This window comes from Cherax quadricarinatus, chromosome 17 (genome assembly GCF_038502225.1).
Source record: "Cherax quadricarinatus isolate ZL_2023a chromosome 17, ASM3850222v1, whole genome shotgun sequence".
Taxonomy (NCBI): Eukaryota; Metazoa; Arthropoda; class Malacostraca; order Decapoda; family Parastacidae; genus Cherax; species Cherax quadricarinatus.
This window is the reverse complement of record NC_091308.1, coordinates 5,575,453-5,598,755: the sequence shown is the minus strand read 5'-3', so window position 1 is coordinate 5,598,755 and position 23,303 is coordinate 5,575,453. Positions and strand designations below refer to the sequence as shown.

Here is a 23,303-nt window from a genome sequence, read left to right as displayed (position 1 = left end):
CATCTTTGGGACCAACTGTCCCCAGGCCTAGCCACAAGCTAGGCATCTCTGGTCTGCCATCCTCGCCCCAAGGGGGCAAATGGGAATGACAGTCTTGTGAGCTGAAAGCTCGGGCTCAGGCACCTACCCTACCCTAGAAGGGCTGGGCATGGTGTTGATCAAGGTGGATCTGTCAATAGTTACCACCAATATCTTTGACAGTGTAAAAAAAAAAAAAAATCTCTGCTTTGACTATATGGGGAGATTTGTTCAGTTATAAGGTTATTACATTTGGAATGCAAAATGTATTTACCACCTTCCAATGCTGTATATGAATAGATACAAATGAATTTCCAGCAATGAAGCATATGTGGATAACCTTATTATAGCAAGTAATACGTGGAACTAGTGGCTGTAAGCTTTATTTGCTAAGCGCCAACAATTCTGCTTCACTGAATAAAATTTAAAAAAAAATTGTGAACGGGATCAATTCAATTCTGCTTCGCTGATTAAAATTTAAAAAAAAAAATGTGATAGGGATCAATGTTCAATGGCTGTTGCGTCATATGAAATGGATGGAACGTATCATGGGTTTAGATTGTGTAGATGCAAATTTTGCTGGATTCTGTCCAATAACTAAAAAACGCATCTTCTGATTTTCTTAAAAATTTTAGGGCTATGTTTATCTCAAAGAAAACAATCTTTTGATGTCAGGCTGTGTAGATTATGTGCCAATTTTATTAATAAAATTGGCACATTCAGAATGTCTATTCTAATGATAAGTCACAGCGTTTGATTCTATCTGAGTATCTTAAGTTAAATCTGTGTGCACACAGGACTCTTGTTAAAAAATTTTCTTCACACTTGACGTAAAACTTACTTATTACCTTCCTTATTTACTTATTGAATTTACTAATTTTATTAAAAGTTGGTCAGTCTTGCTTAGAGAAACTTTTGGATTAATTTTGGTCTCTGTAGGCCCCAATTTGTTGTTTTTTTTTTCTTGGAAGAAACTGGAAAAATTGTATTATTCCTTTCCATGTGATAATTTCTGAGTGTCGCATCTGATTAACGCCAACTCTTCCGTGTTGATAACTTGATAATGCGAATTCTGAGCTGAGCTTGCCTGTTTCCCACTACTAATCTCTTCGAAAGTTTTAAATTAGATATGGATCGTGTATGTCCTAAGTTTACATTTGTTTATTAAAAAATTACGTATTAGTTTCCTTATGATGATTTATGGATGTCTCTTCTGCAGTGCTCCTTTTTCTTGTCCTTAGACTTGCTCCACTTCTAATTCTACTACTACTACTACCACCTCTCTGCTACTACTACTTTTGCCACGCTACACTCCCCTTTCTCTCTGTTGTACCACTGCCACTACTGTCCCTACCTACTTCCTCCACTACTACTACGTCTACTACCTACTTCCTCCACTACTACCACGTCTACTACCTACTTCCTCCACTACTACTACGTCTACTACCTACCCCCTCCACTACTACCACGTCTACTACCTACTTCCTCCACTACTACCACGTCTACTACCTACTTCCTCCACTACTACTACGTCTACTACCTACCCCCTCCACTACTACCACGTCTACTACCTACCCCCTCCTACCACGTCTACCTACCTCCTCCACTACTACCACGTCTACTACCTACTTCCTCCACTACTACTACGTCTACTACCTACCCCCTCCACTACTACCACGTCTACTACCTACTTCCTCTACTAATACCACGTCTACTACCTACTTCCTCCACTACTACCACGTCTACTACCTACTTCCTCCACTACTACCACGTCTACTACCTACGTCTACTACTTCCTCTCCTCCACTACTACCACGTCTACTACCTACTTCCTCCACTACTACCACGTCTACTACCTACTTCCTCCACTACTACCACGTCTACTACCTACTTCCTCCACTACTACCACGTCTACTACCTACTTCCTCCACTACTACCACGTCTACTACCTACTTCCTCCACTACTACTACGTCTACTACCTACTTCCTTCACTACTACCCCGTCTACTACCTACCTCTACTACGTCTACTACCTACCCCCTCCACTACTATCACGTCTACTACCTACTTCCTCCAATACTACCACGTCTACTGCCTACTTCCTCCACTACTACCACGTCTATTACCTACCCCCTCCACTACTACCACCTCTACTACCTACTTCCTCCACTACTACCACGTCTACTACCTACTTCCTCCACTACTACCACGTCTACTACCTACTTCCTCCACTACTACCACGTCTACTACCTACTTCCTCCACTACTACCACGTCTACTACCTACTTCCTCCACTACTACTACGTCTACTACCTACTTCCTCCACTACTACTACGTCTACTACCTACTTCCTCCACTACTACCACGTCTACTACCTACTTCCTCCACTACTACCACGTCTACTACCTACTTCCTCCACTACTACCACGTCTACTACCTACTTCCTCCACTACTACCACGTCTACTACCTACTTCCTCCACTACTACCACGTCTACTACCTACTTCCTCCACTACTACTACGTCTACTACCTACTTCCTCCACTACTACCACGTCTACTACCTACTTCCTCCACTACTACCACGTCTACTACCTACTTCCTCCACTACTACCACGTCTACTACCTACTTCCTCCAGTACTACGTCTACTACCTACTTCCTCCACTACTACCACGTCTACTACCTACTTCCTCCACTACTACCACGTCTACTACCTACTTCCTCCACTACTACCACGTCTACTACCTACTTCCTCCACTACTACTACGTCTACTACCTACTTCCTCCACTACTACCCCGTCTACTACCTACTTCCTCCACTACTACCACGTCTACTACCTACCCACTCCACTACTACCACGTCTACTACCTACTTCCTCCACTAATACCACGTCTACTACCTACTTCCTCCACTACTACCACGTCTGCTACCTACTCCACTACACGTCTACTACCTACTTCCTCCACTACTACCACGTCTACTACCTACTACTTGCTTCCTCCACTACTACCACGTCTACTACCTACTTCCTCCACTACTACCACGTCTACTACCTACTTCCTCCACTACTACCACGTCTACTACCTACTTCCTCCACTACTACCACGTCTACTACCTACTTCCTCCACTACTACCACGTCTACTACCTACTTCCTCCACTACTACCACGTCTACTACCTACTTCCTCCACTACTACCACGTCTACTACCTACTTCCTCCACGTCTAATACCTACTTCCTCGAGTTCTACCACGTCTACTACCTACTTCCTCCACTACTACCACGTCTACTACCTACTTCCTCCACTACTACCACGTCTACTACCTACTTCCTCCACTACTACCACGTCTACTACCTACTTCCTCCACTACTACCACGTCTACTACCTACTTCCTCCACTACTACCACGTCTACTACCTACTTCCTCCACTACTACCACGTCTACTACCTACTTCCTCCACTACTACCACGTCTACTCCCTACTCCACTACTACGTCTACTACCTACTTCCTCCACTACTACCACGTCTACTACCTACTTCCTCCACTACTACCTACGTCTACTACCTACTTCCTCCACTACTACCACGTCTACTACCTACTTCCTCCACTACTACTACGTCTACTACCTACTCCTCCTCCACGTCTACTACCTACTTCCTCCTACTACTACGTCTACTACCTACTTCCTCCACTACTACTACGTCTACTACCTACTTCCTCCACTACTACTACGTCTACTACCTACTTCCTCCACTACTACTACGTCTACTACCTACTTCCTCCACTACTACTACGTCTACTACCTACTTCCTCCACTACTACTACGTCTACTACCTACTTCCTCCAGTACTACCACGTCTACTACCTACTTCCTCCACTACTACTACGTCTACTACCTACTTCCTCCAGTACTACCACGTCTACTACCTACTTCCTCCACTACTACCACGTCTACGACCTACTTCCTCCAGTACTACGTCTACTACAACTTCCACTACTAGCATTACGTCTTCCACTACTTGTCTATTTTCTTCTTCCCTTCTTTCTCCCGTCTCAGTTCCCCCTCTCCCATGTACACTGGTTCCCCCATTTTCGTGTGTTAGTGCCACTAGTTAATGGTCCAAGTCGGACCGAAACGTCGTCATAAGTTTCTTTATCCTATGTGTTGATTATTTGTGTATTGTTCCTATCACGGTATTGTGCTTTTTTTTATTTGTTTTTGCAGTGTACCTACCTTACTTCCTTTACTTATTTACTTCACTTATTTACTAACTTTTACTTGACTTTACTTACTAACATTTTACTGACTTTACTTTTATTTACTTAAGTTTTAAACACTGGTCAGTCTTAAGGACTTGGACGATTTCGGTCTGTTTTTTTGGGAGGAAAAAATTGCAAAACTAACCCTCCGAATAGTTTCAACACTTCCGAGCGACATCAAGATTAATGCGCTGGTGTGCTCTAGGTCACTGGTTTCTCTGAGATAACTAGAGAAAGCCTTTTTAGTTTGGCTTCAAACTTGGTGTTTCCTCAGGAAGGATTTGAATTCATTTGAGGCTGTGTATGTCCTAGTCTGCCATTTTGTGTTGAATTAATCGGAATTGAATCTCTATGTAACTTATGTATGCCTCAAGCGATCCTCTTTAAGATTGTAGACTGCAATGAAAACTTATGCCGCTCTCTGTACTATTCCTATTAGGTACATGATGCCGGGATGGTACATTAATGGGTATAACTCTCTCTCGGATTGCGCAGCGACCGAAATGCATACTGTTTCCTTCAAGTGGCAGCGCTAAACACGAAGGGGTCATACAGCGTCTAGAGGAACGATATTTCATCAAAATGGTATACAATACCGACAGGTTGTTAGGTAAGACACATATGCAACAGTTAGACAACTTCACATCTCTACTGTTCCTGCCTACTTTCTGTATTCGACTGAAGAAGTCTACTGTGTAGGCGAAACGTCTCGGAATAAAGTTGTCTAACTGTTGCATATGTGTCTTACCTAACAACGATATTTCACTTGGAGACAAATCACAGTGCCGCATCATCCATCGCAGAGTATACTAGAATTTTTTTGAGAGTGGTAATCATATTATGTACAATGAGGACAAATTTAATTTTCTCCGCCATGTGAAAAATGCGGAAATAAAAATTAGAACGGGTTGTAAAATTTACTCAAATCTCACAGCTGAGCGATAGATTATTGTGAGGGTTTAGGCGTGCAGCCTCGAATTAATTCATGTGCAGCCTCCTGGTCAAATAATTTGTGGGCTTCCACTCTAGGAATTATTATTATTATTACTATTATTATTATTATTATTATTATTATTATTATTATTATTATCATCTTCTTCTTCTTCTTCTTCTTCTTCTTCTTATTATTATTATTATTATTATTATTATTATTATTATTATTATTATTATTATTATTATTATTATTATTATCTTCTTCTTCTTCTTCTTCTTCTTCTTCTTCTTCTTATTATTATTATTATTATTATTATTATTATTATTATTATATTTAGGATTACTCTTATTGTTATTAAAATGTCCCGGTAGTGTCGTGCACTGTGTTTGTGACGGTTCTTCATACGTGAGGCGGCTCGACGATTGGTGATGTTGCCACTCCATAACCCCGGCCCTGAGGAGTGGTGATGGCAGACGATCTCAGGCACAAGAACCAAGCAATGTTTCTATCCCACCAAAAGGAAAATGATAGGATGTATAACTAAAACCTTTGAAACAAGAGAAAACAAGCCACTGATGGTATTCTTTTGTCGGGTGTTCTTTCTAGACTGGAATGTTGTTGTCCAATAACAGCCTTTTTTTTTTTAAGACAAGAAAATTGCCTTATAAAAGAGCTCAAGTATGTAGAGAGAACTTCTACGGCCTTTACCAATTCAGTCGAGCACCTAAATAAGTGGGAATTCTTGAGGTCATAATTTACACCTGAAAATGTCTAGAGGGATTGGTCCCAAATCTACACACCGAAATCACTCCCTATGACATCTAGGTGAGTACAAATAGGAAGCACATGTGTCTGGCACTCAGCAGACGGAGGATCAAGCCTATACCACGTCTTGCGCTGAATGACTCGTATGAGTTTAGCGCTTAACATGAATTAATAAAAAAAATAATCCCTGTGAAAGCAAAATACTTCCAGTGAAAAATAGTGGTGCAGCCTTCCTTAGTGCATAAGGTGATAGATGTGCCAATATTCTGATAGCTGTCTTTAGAAATAAACTTAGTAAGTCCCTTAAGTCAGTAAACTGTAGTGTATATTGAACTGTGTGGCTAGTACCAGTAGTTTGGCTGCTCAGACTAACATGTGGTCTGGGACCAGCTGCTGGGGTCTTGACTCCAAAAGTCGTCTTCAGGTATCCTGCAGGTGGTGTAGTCGACTGGTTTTAAACTTAATAAAGAAGCCAACCAGAGCAATGTTCCCGCTGTGCTGACTTATACACTTTCATCCTTGCAAGATATTGATTATTATTAAAATCATGTGGAAGGTATTCAGGTTCAATTCAGGGAACTGGAGCGCAGATCCAATTCCCTATATCAAGAGCCCCTCACCAGCGTCAAGGAACCTCCCTTGAGGGGTGCAAGAAATTGAATATAGGATTAGCCTATGTATGTGGTTGCTGTGGTGAGTGAAGATTATTGTACTAGTATGTATGTTGCTTCAGGCTTGGCCAAAATTATCTGGATACTATTGGTTTTGTAAGAAATGTTTATACTTTAAATTTTTTATATCAAATAGGCCAATGCTGATAATTTCATTACCTGATCTGTACACAAAGTCACCTTGGGGACTCAATTACCGGGTACCGGACTTTCCGATACCGACAGCAACGTGAAGTTAGCTAGGTGCTCAGTAGTGGAAAGTGGGCATTCATGCACGTACATTACTGTTCTACAGACACCCTCCCCCACAAACACACACACACTCCTGCACGGAGTATGCTACACTGAGCAGTAACACACACACACACACACACACACACACACACTTGCCACACTAAGTAATATACACACCAGCATCACGGCCACGAGGAACACTCTTTGTTTCATTCGGCAAGAGAGAGTTGCAGAAACTTCCAGCACATATTTTCAGTGCCGTTATCAGACAAACAAATAGTATAACTGATTTCCCAAGTAATATATGTCATAGACTAGCTGTGTGTAGGTCCTGGCCTGGTCTGGGACACGGGAACTGCTGCAGCACTCCCTATACACATAATAGCTGGTTTCCTGCCTGGGTTCCCTCAGGTCACGTTGGCTTTCACTAACAGGTGCAGTAGTTTTCTTGTAGAAAATACCGACCAACTTCCAGTGAATAAATACTAAGTAGTTCCATTTTTAATTGAATAACAATAGGTGTTCGATTTTTTCGAGTCTAGTCATTTGGAACGCAGGCAAGAGCACTGATGGAATGTTAACTAAGCGAGTATCATTTGCATTTTACGTTAGTCCCTGAATGATTTTTAGAACTTTCGATAATGTTAATTGTACTTTTAAACAAATTATTTAGGTAAAAATTGGTGCTGGAAAGGTCTGGAAGAGTGCATCTGGCAGCGCGGGGGCGGGGTCGTCGCCAGCCACGGGCGCCAGTAGTGCATCACGCCGCCAGCTGCAACACATAACTTCAACCTCCAGTACCTGTGTCCAATCCATCCTGAGGTTCCACACATCTTACCTACAGTAAAGACCTACTGGATTACGTGCAGTAGTCTCGTGTAAAAGTGGTAGAGACATCGTGGTGCAGGACGAGGAGGGTGCAGTGGCAGTGGTGGGCGTGGTGGTGGTGACGCGGGTGGCGAATCGATTCCCCCGGGTGGCTCCAGCAGGCGGCGGTGCGGCGGTGGTAGCGACGACTCAGTCATCATGCCGGCTCGTGAGCGAGCACCGGCACCACGCTACCACGCTCACTGACGTGTTCCCTGCGTCCTCGCACACCTGGCCCTCACAGCCATTCCAGCTCACATCTGACTAGGATATACTTGTGCTAAAACGCTTTCCCTCTTCGCCGCATCGGCCTATAGTGCCCACGTGTAGTGTCGGACTTAGTCGGCTTGTGTAGGAGTACCACAGCAGCTTCAGGATGGGAGGAGAAGAGGAAAAGCCTCGTGAGCAGGTCGATGACAGCATCCGCGTCATCTGCCGCATTCGGCCCCTCAACAAGTCCGAGGAGGCTGCAGGTAGCAAATTCGTTTGCACCTTTCCATCCTCCCGTGGACAGGAAGACCAGATGGTCTCAGTTGGGGTAAGTATCAAGTTTTAATAAGTCTGTTGCAACTGATAATCTCACGAATTAGTTCCAGTGTTAGTTTGATCTTATAAGCTGGAGCCAAAGGCACGCACTCGTCTGAAATGATCTTGTGTCACTATGAAATCTTGACTCTCATGTGCCATGGGAAGTAAAAGACGAGTGGTCTTCACTGTTTCTTAGTTTGTTTATGGGGAGTTTCCTTGGGACATCACAGTCTGGGTGTATACGGTACTGGAGCAGCAGCAGTAACGCGGCACTAGTCAGGTAGCAGGAGTGACGTGACCGCCGGATGACTAGACTACACAAACACTACCAGGTAAACACCCTGCTGCGTCTGCCATCACACGCGCTCCTTCCCTGCTACTCCACCCACCTCTTATTTTCACTAATTATAAAAATTTGCCTTGCATTATAAGCTTCTTCGAAGAGAACAGTTCTTCTGATGCAATACCGGCACCAGCAAAGTTGGTGCAATTATCATAGAAATTGCAAGTTTTCCCTGTGACTCACTTGTCTCAGGCAGACGACAGCCCAGGAAGGACGCACGCTCATGGCTGCGACCACCCCGCTGTACTGAATTTATATAAGATCGCGTGACAGAATATTTAAGCCACAGCAGGTGCGTTAATTGCATTGCATTTATTGGGCGAAACTATCCAGTATGTATTGAGAAATATTAGCGGCTGACCTTTCCAAGGACGCAGTGAGTGGGGAGGATACAGAGGACGTGGAGTGTTCCGGTGAGGAATTCTGCAGGAAACAGCTGACTCTCGCCTCCACCGCCCGTGTTTACATCATCAAACACGTCTCACTGTGAATGGTGTCCCAATTTAGAATATTTTTTTTACTACCGCTTATAAATCGCTGTCCAGAGAATTTATTGTAAATCTAACAGGACTAACTGTCCTTTAACAAAGTTAAAATGTTTGTCAACATTCTGGTCACCAAATGAAGCAAAGTCTACAAACCTTATTGATTTTCTTCTTCACATTTGTTCAGTAAGCTGATACCAGGTACAGGTGAGCAGGTTGTAAAGAGCTCACTAGTGTTGTGTCAGACTATTTACTTTGCTACGTTTAAAGCCTATACCGTTGACTAAATGATTGTGTATATATGTACTGAGAGATAACTCTCATTGTATATACAACTTTCGTTGTATATACACTGAGATATACATACTGAGGTATACACATCTCGGTGTATATACATAGAAATACACACCTCGGCGTATATAAACTGAGAAACACATACCTGTAATAAAGTTGGTAGAATTACCGAGAATATGTAAAGTAAAAGGACACAAGTGCAACTAATGTGACATTTCACTGTGGCAACGTTTCGCTCTCCAGGAGCCGTCGTAACGGCTTGACAAAGCTCCTGGAGAGCGAAATGTTGCCACAATAAAATGTCACATTAGTTGCACTTGTGTCCTTTTACTTTACAAACACATACCTCTCGATGTATATGCAGTATAAATCATACAGAGATACACACCTCTCAGTGTATATGCAGTGAGAGATACCTCTTGCTCAATGTGCTGTTAGATACACACCTGGCGGTGTATATACACTTTGAGACAGATACCTCGAGGTGTATATGAGCTGAGAGATACATGCTTCACAGTGTATATGCTCTAAGATACACACCACTCGGTGTATGTACAGTGATGTACAGCCAAAAGGCGCTTCGAGCTAAATCTCAGAGTGGAGAAACACACAAGCATGCCGAACAAGATTTTATCCTGACCACACATCTGTCAGTGTTACGACCTTTAACCATTAAATCACATTATCCAGGTGGTGGTAGGGGCTGCTGCCAGACTGCCATCCAGCCTGGCTCGTCATATGACAGTGATGTGTGGAAGCTTGTGGGAGTTGCTGTAGAGTACACTGACCCTCATTCTCTTGTTTACCTCCGCTCACTGGAGCGGCTGTGCCAGGACTGAGTCAGGAAGTGGTGCTGGTGGGCTGTAGGTGTGGTGGAAGGTGGGCTGCAGGTGTGGTGGAAGGTGGACTGCAGGGGTGGCAGAGGTGGGTTGGAAGGAAACATAGGTTAGGGAGAATCCTGGAGGTGGATTGGAGGAGTGGTGGAGGTGGGGCGGAGAGTGTGGTGAATGTGAGTCGGAGGAGTTAGTGTAGGCGTACTGGAGGAATGGTGGAGGTGGATTGGGGGACTTAGGGAAGTGAGCAGGTGTTCTGGAAGGGGGTTAGAGGAAAAAGGGGGTTAGTAGGAGCGGTGGGGGTAGTTTGGGGTTGTGGAGGTGGTTTGGAAAAGTGGTGGAGGTAGTATGGATTGGAGTGGTGGAGGTGGGTTGGAGGGAGTGGTGGAGGTGAGTTTGGCTTACTGGATGTCTGATACACCTGGCGGTGTAGGAAGACAGAGCAGTATTTGTACACAGGGACATTTCTTCCTCTGGCAATGAGGTGCGTCAAGGTGACAGGTGCAGAGAACAACACTACACTGTAGAGTCTCTCGTCGTCCAGTTACACGTCTTCTCCTGTAAAATACTGAGGAAACAGCACTTTCCAGGGGGTCTAACATATACATTTATATATACATATACATGTACATATACATATATATATATATATATATATATATATATATATATATATATATATATATATGTGTGTGTGTGTGTGTGTGTGTGTGTGTGTGTGTGTGTGTGTGTGTGTGTGTGTGTGTGTGTGTGTGTGTGTGTGTGTGTGTGTGTGTGTGTGTGTGTGTGTGTGTGTGTGTGTGTGTGTGTGTGTGTGTGTGTGTGTATGTGTGTGTGTGTGTGTGTGTGTGTGTGTGTGTGTGTGTGTGTGTGTGTGTGTGTGTGTGTGTGTGTATGTGTGTGTGTGTGTGTGTGTGTGTGTGTGTGTGTGTGTGTGTGTGTGTGTGTGTGTGTGTGTGTGTGTGTGTGTGTCTGTCTGTCTGTCTGTCTGTCTGTTTGTCTGTCTTCACATGTTGTAGGTCCAACGTTACCACTCACCCACCGTTATTACAACTGGATGATTTTTGCAAACAGCATTTCAATTGCAAGTTTATATTAGCGGCACCAACTGCGATCCATCTGTCTCATCCCACATCCTGAGAAGTTTTCACGGAATATCTATTCTCAAAACCACATGGTCCATAAAGCTAAGAAAAGTTGCAGCAGATGACTGTGAATAAACAGAAGACTGGACGATCCAAAAGCCTTCCAACAAAATTTTGATTAGGCTTCACTTTGTTGGAATGCTTGTGAATGCTTTATGCATTAACGCCAACTCAACCTCTCTTGTAGTGTTGTGTCTAAACTAAAGGTTTTTCTTTTTCTTCTAATATATATTTATTATCAAGGTTTAGGTGAAACATTATCATCAGGATCTGTCAAAGGTAATCACAATTTTGTTCTTACAATAGGCAAGATAAAAATAGTGAATAATTATAAATAGTGAATAAAGTTGAGGCACTTTTGGCAGCTGAGATTAGTTGGCCTTGAGTAAGCTTGTGAGCTTTTGTTATTTTCACTGTGAGATAAGACCTTTTAGGAGGACCGGAGCTTCATTTTCTTATTTAAAGAATAATTGTATACATCAGCAGTGAGCTGTTGCCATTCTCTATATGACAGTTACACAGTGGGAACAAAAGCTTACTGTGTTTCTCTGTCATAAGCCATCACGCAGGATGGGGCAATCTGTCAGCTTGAGCTGGGAGACTTCAGCAGGACAATGTTGCAATCTGTCAGCTTGAGCTGGGAGACTTCAGCAGGACAATGAACATTCGTCAAGCATTCCAGTGAGGGTTCGTTACCTGCGAGAGCTTCAAACATTTCATTCCAACGGTGTGTATAAATATGTTAAGATTAGAATGGGAGAGAAAAAATATGCAGTAAACAAATGTTTAAAATGGAAAAATTAAAGTTTTTAAACTTAGTAGTCGTGAGGTGTGATTTTTTTTAAATTGTGGGCGTAAACAAAGATAATTTTAATAGAAATTGAGACAACAAATGATAAATGTGAGAGAGTAGTAATAAAGTTGAATTTCTGCTGGTTAATTTACCAAATAACATCAGACGATTATATATATATATATATATATATATATATATATATATATATATATATATATATATATATATATATATATATATATATATATATATATATATATATATATATATATATATATATATATATATTATATGTATATATATATATATATATATATGTATATATGTATATATATATAATGTAAAATCTTTAAACACCTGCCGTATCCCACCAAGGCAGGGTGGCCCAAAAAGAAAAACGAAAGATTCTCTTTTTTAAATTTAGTAATTTATACGGGAGAAGGGGTTACTAGCCCCTTGCTCCCGGCATTTTAGTCGCCTCTTACAACACGCATGGCTTACGGAGGAAGAATTCTGTTCCACTTCCCCGTGGAGATAAGAGGAAATAAACAAGAACAAGAACTAGAAAGAAAATAGAAGAATACCCAGAGAGGTGTGTATATATATGCTTGTACATGTATATGTAGTGTGACCTAAGTGTAAGTAGAAGTAGCAAGACATACCTGAAATCTTGGATGTTTATGAGACAGACAAAAGACACCAACAATCCTACCATCATGTAAAACAATTACAGGTTTTCGTTGTACACTCACTTGGCAGGACGGTAGTACCTCCCTGGGCGGTTGCTGTCTACCAGCCTACTACCTAGGATATATATATATATATATATATATATATATATATATATATATATATATATATATATATATATATATATATATATATATATATATATATATATATATATATATATATATATATATATATATATATATATATATATATATATATATATATATATAATATATATATATATATATATATATATATATATATATATATATATATATATATATATATATATATATATATATATATATATATATATATATATATATTAAATTATGGATTAAATTATGGGGAATCAAATTCAAAATGGGAATTGACACAGTTACTTTTTGCTGATGATACTGTGCTTATGGGAGATTCTAAAGAAAAATTACAAAGGTTAGTGGATGAGTTTGAGAATGTGTGTAAAGGTAGAAAGTTGAAAGTGAACATAGAAAAGAGTAAGGTGATGAGGGTATCAAATGATTTAGATAAAGAAAAATTGGATATCAAATTGGGGAGGAGGAGTATGGAAGAAGTGAATGTTTTCAGATACTTGGGAGTTGACGTGTCGGCGGATGGATTTATGAAGGATGAGGTTAATCATAGAATTGATGAGGGAAAAAAGGTGAGTGGTGCGTTGAGGTATATGTGGAGTCAAAAAAACGTTATCTATGGAGGCAAAGAAGGGAATGTATGAAAGTATAGTAGTACCAACACTCTTATATGGATGTGAAGCTTGGGTGGTAAATGCAGCAGCGAGGAGACGGTTGGAGGCAGTGGAGATGTCCTGTCTAAGGGCAATGTGTGGTGTAAATATTATGCAGAAAATTAGGAGTGTGGAAATTAGGAGAAGGTGTGGAGTTAATAAAAGCATTAGTCAGAGGGCAGAAGAGGGGTTGTTGAGGTGGTTTGGTCATTTAGAGAGAATGGATCAAAGTAGAATGACATGGAAAGCATATAAATCTATAGGGGAAGGAAAGAGGGGTAGGGGTCGTCCTCGAAAGGGTTGGAAAGAGGGGGTAAAGGAGGTTTTGTGGGTTAGGGGCTTGGACTTCCAGCAAGCATGCATGAGCGTGTTAGATAGGAGTGAATGGAGACGAATGATACTTGGGACCTGACGATCTGTTGGAGTGTGAGCAGGGTAATATTTAGTGAAGGGATTCAGGGAAACCGGTTATTTTCATATAGTCGGACTTGAGTCCTGGAAATGGGAAGTACAATGCCTGCACTTTAAAGGAGGGGTTTGGGATATTGGCAGTTTGGAGGGATATGTTGTGTATCTCTATACGTATATGCTTCTAAACTGTTGTATTCTGAGCACCTCTGCAAAAGCAGTGATAATGTGTGAGTGTGGTGAAAGTGTTGAATGATGATGAAAGTATTTTCTTTTTGGGGATTTTCTTTCTTTTTTTTGGGTCACCCTGCCTCGGTGGGAGACGGCCGACTTGTTGAAAAATATATATATATATATATATATATATATATATATATATATATATATATATATATATATATATATATATATATATATATATATATATATATATATATATATATATATATATATATATATATATATATATATATATATATATATATATATATATATATATATATATATATATATATATATAAGGTTACATCGTCTAAATAGGTCAGTGGTCAAGAAAAGTTGTATGGACCTGTCCAGACCTGTGTGATACTCTCAACTTGAGTGAAATCTTTGCCAACAATGGCTTGTGAAATAAGCTTTCAGAGCTTTGCAGAGATTTAGAAGCAGAGTTGCAATGGATGCTTTTCTAGTTCTCAAGAATGTGACTTTGGTTATAGCTGTCAAGGATGAGGTTTTAGTTCCTACGGAGGAGAATGAGAATCGCATTTGGTTAAAAAGGATGACAAGTGTAACATGAAATGCGAAGTGGCTTTATGTAACAAATGGAAAGTGGTTTCCAGAAGTAGGACAAGCATGGAATTTAAAAAAAAAAGTTGAAGGTGAGTTGAAGAGCGGGAATTGCTTTGTTGTTTTTCAGGACAAGTGTAGCCTCGCTGACAAAGAGATCAGTAGGAAGAATATGCTTCAGTAAGTGTTGACACATATGCTAAGTGATGGTGATATACATGCTAAGTGATAGTGACACATGGTAAGCGATGGTGATATACATGGTAAGTGATGGTGACATAAACATGCTAAGTGATGGTGACACAAACATGCTAAGTGATGGTGACACAAACATGCTAAGTGATGAAAAAGGAAATACTTGTTAGTCAGACTCTCTCAAATTAAGTAATATGGATCGAGCATTCTATAGCAGAGTGTGCGTTACCCTGCACCAGGTGTGGATAATGTGCTTACCAGGCTAATAACGTCATGTAATTGGCTTAGCCCCTTTATCTACCTCGGTGCCGGAAGCAAAGATGTTGGAAAATGTAGGACAGTAGAGTTGGTGGCTAAGTACAAGGTCACTGGAAGGAATTCCAGTCATATGTAGCATATTATCTAGAAGAGGAATGGGCAGTGAGTGAATGTCTAGGACAATTAGTTTAAGTTACTAGTTAGAAAAGTGCTGCGGGGATATTGAAATTCCGTTGCTAATGCATCTATAGATAAGAAAATGAGAGATTTTATCTTTAGTTAAATTTACTGGAGCAATTTGACAGGAAATTTAGAATCTAGCGACTTTCTAGAAATTATCCCGGAATGGGTTTTAAAAGTTTGTGTTAGAGCGAACTAGAGGAAATAACTTTCTTGACTTTGTCCTGACAAACAAGGAAGCTCTGATAAATGATGATAAGGTTAACGAGAGTTAAGAGAAAGTGATCACAAATCACTGAGTTTCAATCCTCCATGGAATTATCTTACTAACGATAACAAAGATAAGGTCCCTAATGTTTGTGCTGCACATTATATGGATCTAAGGGATTACCTGGGTAGTGAAGACTCAGATAACATGACTAGGGATTGTGATGTGGGTAGCTGGATAGACAATGGTGATAGATGTGAATATGACTTTAGTGACTTTTTCCAAGGCTTTGGACAAACCCCAAAGCTACATGTATTCCTAATAGAGAATTTAGATAAAATTTGAATAGATGGTGAACAATATATTAAAACATCTCGTGAGTGAAAAAGAGAGTCATTTACAGGCGAAAAGGTCACTTTATTGATCAATATAATCAATTTATGAAACATTAAATAAAGAATAAGCAAAGCTAAAAGAGAATATCAAATTTATGTTGTAAGGGAATCAAAGACCAACCCGAAAGATTTCTTTCGGGTATATAAGAATAAGATTAAGGAAGAGATACCTCAGGCCAGCTTAGCGTTAAGTTCAAAAACATGTGTAGTATTTTTAATTCATATTTCCTATCCGGTTTTTTTTCATAAGCAGACAGAAATGAAATCCTGGAGTTTAATAATTACACAGGTCAGGCTGAGAATAAATTATAATGTAAGTCACTAGTGACTTAGTCCTCAAACAACTTGAGAAACTGAAACCAAGCAAGTCACTGAACCCTGACGAGCTGTTTTCAAGGGTTCTAAGGATGTGTAAAAAGAGAAATTAGCAAACGATTAGCTAATCCTTTCAAGAAATCACTAAAAATGGATATTGTAAAGGATAAATAGGAAGTGATTAATATGATAACTATTTACAAGGCGGGAGATACGTCCTTAGCTTTAAGTTATAGACCAGTTAGTTAATGGAATCAATAACTGTGAATGCAACTTTAAGTTTCTCTGTAATATGCATTCATTGGCTACTTTATTAGTTACATTTGTACACCTGCTAGTTAATGCAAATATCTAAACAGCCAATCACGTGGCAGCAGCTCAGTGCCTAAAAGCATGCAGACATGATCAAGAAATTCACCTGTTGTTCGCAGCAAACATCAGAATGAGGAAGAAATGTGATATAAGTTAGTGTGTCCGTGGAATGATTGTTGGTGCCAGACTGAGTGGTCTGAGTATCTCAGACACTGATGATCTGGAATGTTCATGCACAAGTCTCTGAAGATCACAGAGAACAGTGTGAACAACGCAGTTTTCTTATATTACTGTGTTCACTTCTGACTTATCTGAATTTCTGTTGAGTAAATATGTTGGTGCAGCACTTTCTGTGTTTGTCCTAAACTTTATTTGTCATGGCCCTCCAGCACCTGCCTTTACACTGTTCCTTATTGCTTGGCAATTTTCTCGTCTTCTGTTTCATATATATGTATGTATGCAATGTATGTATGTATGTATGTATGTATGTATGTATGTATGTATGTATGTATGTATGTATGTATGTATGTATGTATGTATGTACTCACCTATTTGTACTCACCTATTTGTGGTTGCAGGGGTGGAGTCATATGTATATATGTATGTATGTATGTATGTATGTATGTATGTATGTATGTATGTATGTATGTATGTATGTATGTATGTATGCATGTATGCATGTATGTATGTATGTATGTATGTATGTATGTATGTATGTATGCATGTATGCATGTATGTATGTATGTATGTATGTATGTATGTATGTATGTATGTATGTATGTATGTATGTATGCATGTATGCATGTATGTATGCATGTATGTATGTATGTATGTATGTATGTATGTATGTATGCATGTATGCATGTATGTATGTATGTATGTTGAAAAATTAATAACTTGTGTTTATATGTGTTGCTGGTAATATTTTATTTCCATTGTTTCACTAAAATATAAAAAACCTACCAGTAACGATAATCTTATACACTTCTGTTTGATATCTTTATTGTTGAAACATTTCGCCTACACAGAAGGTTTCTTCAGTCAAATATAAAGACATCAGTAGTAGTGACGAGGTTAAGATGATGTGATGAGTCCATCAACCTTGAAGGAGTTTTGAGATAGTCAGTCCCTCAGCCTCAGTTCAGTCCTTCAAGGTTGATGGTCTGATCACGTCTTTACCTTGTCATTGCTCCTGCTGTCTTCTTAATTATCCTTTGTATTTAACTGAAGAAGCCTACTGTATAGGCGAAACACGTATGTGTTACTCACCTACTTGTCGGTACTGCATTCCATTTCTAGCCACATCATACCACTCGCTCCAAAAATAGGTATCCTTACTGTTTACTTCTTGAGAGCTCTTCGCATCTCCAGCCCTTGTTTCCTTTAAGAAGAAAGTACCTACATAACATAAGCTTTCACACGTCTTCAGTCCTCATCTTTCTTCATCTACGACTGCAGGCTTAAGGCAAAAGCTATCTTAAACAAATTCCCCACGAAACATTCCTCCAAATGCTACCGTGTGGTGGTGATGTCAGGAATACCCACCAGGTGCTTGCTAGAAGCAATATCAATCTTTCCACCATGAATATATCCTTCATCAAAGACCTCACTTAGAAGCGAAGTCCCACACCTCTAACTTCCACTGTGGGCGTCTACACTATCCCCCGTGGACACTGTCCCTAGAAAAATGTAGGGGAAAAAGGTATAAATCTATCGGTCCGCCTAAGTAAACACCGGAGCGCCTGCAACGTGGACGACTTAAAGAACACCTCTGTTCTCCACGAGACACTTTTATGAGTTGGAATGAGGCAGAGCTCGTCCTCACTGAACACAACCTGAGACACTGACGGTGCCTAGAAGCCTCACTAACACCATCACCGACACTATGAGGCATGAAGCTATAAAAATTTCAGAAACACCGTCATACATAATACTCAACCAGACTAAGAACAACCTACCTCACAACACATGGACTGACATAATGCCATCTCTAAATCCCTCACTTGCATTTTCATCAGGTCACTACATGTCACACATCTCACTTCCAGACTATATACTGGCATTAAAAGTGATCAAGGTTCCAAGACCAAAACGTTTTGTAATGTTCTAATGTTTGGTTAAATAATTTTTTAACCCAGTTTGTGTGCAACAGTTACCAAGGTTTATATCATCTATGAAATAATATTCTAGATTAGCATATTTCCTTTCTTAAATTTTATTGACTAGTTGATCCTGCTTATTCTGATTTATTATTATTATTGTTATTTTCATATGAAAGCGTTAAACCCATGTGGGTCAGTCCGTGCAAGATGTCTTGGAGGCTCGATCCTCCGTCTGCTATTGCTATCTTTCCACTGGTTAGGGCAGTGGAGCGATGGTGAGAACCAGGAAGGAGGGAGGAAGAAGAGTGGGATAGGTGGGTTAGAGGAGTGATAAAGGGTGTGAGGAGATAGGAAGGGAGATGTAAGAAGAGTTAAGTAGTGTGACCACTTTGTGTGGGTTGTATGGCAATGATTTTACTCATATAATGACCATTTTATTAACATACTGACCATTTTACTCACACAGTGACGAGAGTGACGCTGTTGTTTTCTTCTCCTCCCCCATGATGCCTCTTGTGATATACGTTGGTTCTAAAGGAAGGTGATCGTTGTTATTATATATTGGATCTAATATGGCAGGTGTGCTGGCTTCTCCCACAAGAGATGATCCTTGAGTGTGATGATGCAGGTCAGTCCTGTCATCGAGTGTGATGATGCAGGTCAGTCCTGTCATCGAGTGTGATGATGCAGGTCAGTCCTGTCATCGAGTGTGATGATGCACGTCAGTCCTGTCATCGAGTGTGATGATGCAGGTCAGTCCTGTCATCGAGTGTGATGATGCACGTCAGTCCTGTCATTGAACAACTGATGGACATATTCTTCTACTCCTCAGTCACATCATATCTAGTCTTTTTTTTGTTCGAAATGCTAAAATCTCTCTCGTATATGTGTTATTAAATGGTGTCTTGAATGAACTGTTAATAGTTTTTTTGTCACTTGATATCTATATTATTTGTATTTTGGTGTGTGTGTGTGTGTGTGTGTGTGTGTGTGTGTGTGTGTGCTATGCAGGTGTCAGTAACAATGATTTGTGAAAGGGGACTTTGTGCTGTGTCACACACACACACACACACACACACACACACACACCTTCCTCACTCCACATATGTGTTGCAGTTGGTAATGCTGAACCGGATGATGAATGTGGCAGGTCCTCCACCAGCTGGTACTCCAATATTTTGCTCTCACCAATATCGAGCTCACTCAAATTTGGGACTCCCTCCAACACTCTGGTCTCAACAATACTGAACTTACTCCAGCACTAAGCTTTCTCTGGTAATTAAATCACTCCAGCACATGACGTACTCTAGTGTTGTGTTCACTCCATCACTTAACTCCTTTTTAAACGCTGAGCTCACTCCAACACTGATTTCGCTCGAATACTAAGCTCACTCCAACACAGTTCTCAATAAATGAGCTCACTCTAGTACTGAACTCGCCACCAGTGAACTACATCTCTGAACCCACACCATCACTGAATACACCCCAACACAGCTCTCCATCACTGAATCAAAGCAGCTCTGACCTCACCCTAACACTGACGTAGCGCGTACGCAAAGTCAGAGGTGTCACCAACCTACTAAGTCTCTCTGCTGGTGTTACCACTTGCACAACAACCACGCAGGAACTGATGCAACAATAAGGAACATTATTCACAACTACTACGTGCCAGCATGTCAAAAGCATCAGTTATTCTGCTGTATTACCAGACTGTGGCAGGAGCATCGTCCAGTCATTGTCGCAGTTTTCACTCATCATGGAGTGAAGTAGACGGATAGAAATGATGGAAAATGGCAAAGCGTTGTAAAAGGAGAGACAATGGGTTATAAAGCGATCCTTTATTGGCAGCTTTTCGCCCACAGTGGCCTTCATTAAGTCACAGAGAGGTCTCAGATCTGTAGAAACAGGCCTCAGATATGTATAGACAGGTGTCATTTCTGTACAAATAGGCGCCAGATCTGCACAAACAATCTCAGAACAAAGTGGTCATTAAAGGCTGGCATTACGCTGCTTGTATCTCAATATCCATAAACGAGTTATATTCATTAATAACTTGTGTGAGTTACTTACTTTATCTTATCCCTTCACCAAGTCGCCGTGTACACTATTTACAAAATATACAAGGTTTTCCAAAACAACGCTCTTGCCTCACACATTGAGTGTCCATGGTTCAATCCCCGGTACGGGTGGAAACGTTGGACATGTTACCTTACACCTGCTGCTCCTGTTCACCTAGCAGTAAGCAGCTACTTGGGTGTTAGTCAACTGGTGTGGGTGGCATCCTGGGGGACAAGACTGAGGACCACAATTGAAATAAGACAGACAGTCCTCGATGGCGCACTGATTTTCTTTCGTTATCCTGGGTGGCTAACCCTCCGTGCAAAACGGACTTTCTTCTCTCCCAAACTCTCTTCTATGAAGTCTCATGACCTTTGCTCCACCTATATTTCCAATCTCCCTATTCTTAACAACTTTCTCAGTTCCCTAGACAAAAAAATTTCCTTTTCGCGAAACTAACACCCTTCGTAGTAATCTAGTTCGTACCTGTCCCCCTGCTATTGATGCTTCTGGAGTCTACTCCTTTTCCTGCTCCTCTTGACTTGTCCTTTATAATACTTTGGAGAAACTGGCCGCTCTCGTTCTGACAGACTTAAAGAGCAGAAAGGAAGTATTAAACTTGCCGACACCAATAATGTTAGAGATCACAGTCATCCTGTTAACTGTTCCTCTGCCAAAATTGTCTTTCCTCCTTCTAACCTTCACAGACGCCGTCTTGTTGAAGCATCCTTTATACACAAGTTTTCTAATATGAATCTTAGTTGTGGCTTTGTCTCTGTAGATGCCTTCCTTTCTCATTACGGTGCCAAATGTTCCGAACTTCAGAACACTTGTGACTTGACCTGATCTTTATCTCCTCTCCTTGCCTCTTCTCCTTTCCTATATTTCCTTTGCCTTTCCTTTCGTCTTCCTAGATATGTTCTGTCCTGTGGAGTTTTTGTCCCACTTTGATTAGGGTTATTAGCTCTCCTTCAGTGCTCCTCTTTTCTCTTGTTGTTATACTGCCTCCACTATTACTTCTACTACTACTACTACTTCTACTACTACTACTACTACTACTACTACTACTACTACTACTACTACTACTACTACTACTACTGCTGCTGCTGCTGCTACTACTACTATTACCACTTCCACTACTACCCGCACTACTACCCCACTACTACTTCTACCACTTTATACTATTTCCTCCTCTCGTTACACCACTCTTATCCCCACCTCCTTCTCGTATATATTCTGCCTCCCTTCCCTTCGCGCTTGTGTCTCACTAGTTAATGATCCGTGTCAGACTGAGGCGTCGTCATAAGTTTGTGGGTTATTTGTGTATACAGGTTATACCAGCACAATTCACACCAACACAGCTCACACCAAGACAGTTCACACTATCACAGCTCACACCACCACAGCTTATACCAACAAAGCTCACACCCTGTTCACAGATGATGATGGTATAAACCGTGGTAATAAATACCGACAAGTTGGTTTAGAAAGACACGTAAGCAAACACTATGACATATTTATTAGAAAACGTTTCGGTCCTGGGACCTTGATCACTTCTAACATACAGAGGTAGAAAGACATTATATATATAGGCGGAGAGTGAGATGTGACGCACGTGACCTGAGGAATGTCATAAGAATATAAGAACATAAGAATGGAGGAACACTGTAGAAGGCCTACTGGCCCATGAGAGGCAGGTCCTTATCAAAACAACCTCTACCTATGAGGAGGGGTAGACGATGAAATCATGTGACTCCTGTGTTGTTGGGTTGATGCTGCTTAAGTATCATGTATGCCACTGGAAACTACAAAATTTCAAAAACATTGGCATACATGATACTTAATCAGCACCAACCCAACAACACAGGAGTCACATGATTTCATCGTCTACCCGTCCTCATCATAGGCAGAGGTTGTTTTGATAAGGACCTGCCTCTCATGGGCCAGTAGGCCTTCTACAGTGTTCCTCCATTCTTATGTTCTTATATTCTTATGACATTCCTCAGGTCACGTGCGTTACATCTCACTCTCCGCCTATATATATAATGTCTTTCTACCTCTGTATGTTAGAAGTGATCAAGGTCCCAGGACCGAAACGTTTTCTAATAAATATGTCATAGTGTTTGCTTACGTGTCTTTCTAAACCAACAGATGATGATAAATTGACGAGGAGAATACAAACAGGAGTAGATCAGGAAAGACTACAAATAGATCTGGACAAGGTGCAGGATTGGTCTGACAAGCGGCTATTGGAATTTAAGCTCAGCAAATGCAAAGTCATGAACACTGGGGAAGGGGAAAGTCGTCCGGAAACAGTGTACAGGCTCGGGGGACAAAGGCTTCGAACCTCCCAGAAAGAGAAGGATCTCGAGGTGAACTCAGCTCCGAGCATTTCACCTGAGGCACAGCAACAGAGTAACCGCTGCAGCGAATACG

At 40.7% G+C, this 23,303-nt stretch overlaps 1 protein-coding gene across 2 annotated transcripts in view; it reads left to right on the top strand.

Moving 5' to 3' along the window:
* The first annotated feature begins 7,506 nt into the window (after nucleotides 1–7,506).
* Nucleotides 7,507–23,303, top strand: part of LOC128686394 (kinesin heavy chain) — a 609,520-nt gene continuing 593,723 nt past the window's right edge. Inside the window, exon 1 of one of the 2 annotated variants that reach the window (XM_070085754.1) lies at nucleotides 7,507–8,287. In XM_070085754.1, the coding sequence (XP_069941855.1) occupies nucleotides 8,126–8,287 (162 nt within the window). In that variant the 5' untranslated portion in view covers nucleotides 7,507–8,125. The remainder of the gene's footprint in view (nucleotides 8,288–23,303) is intronic. The other variant, XM_070085756.1, reaches the window with a different exon arrangement.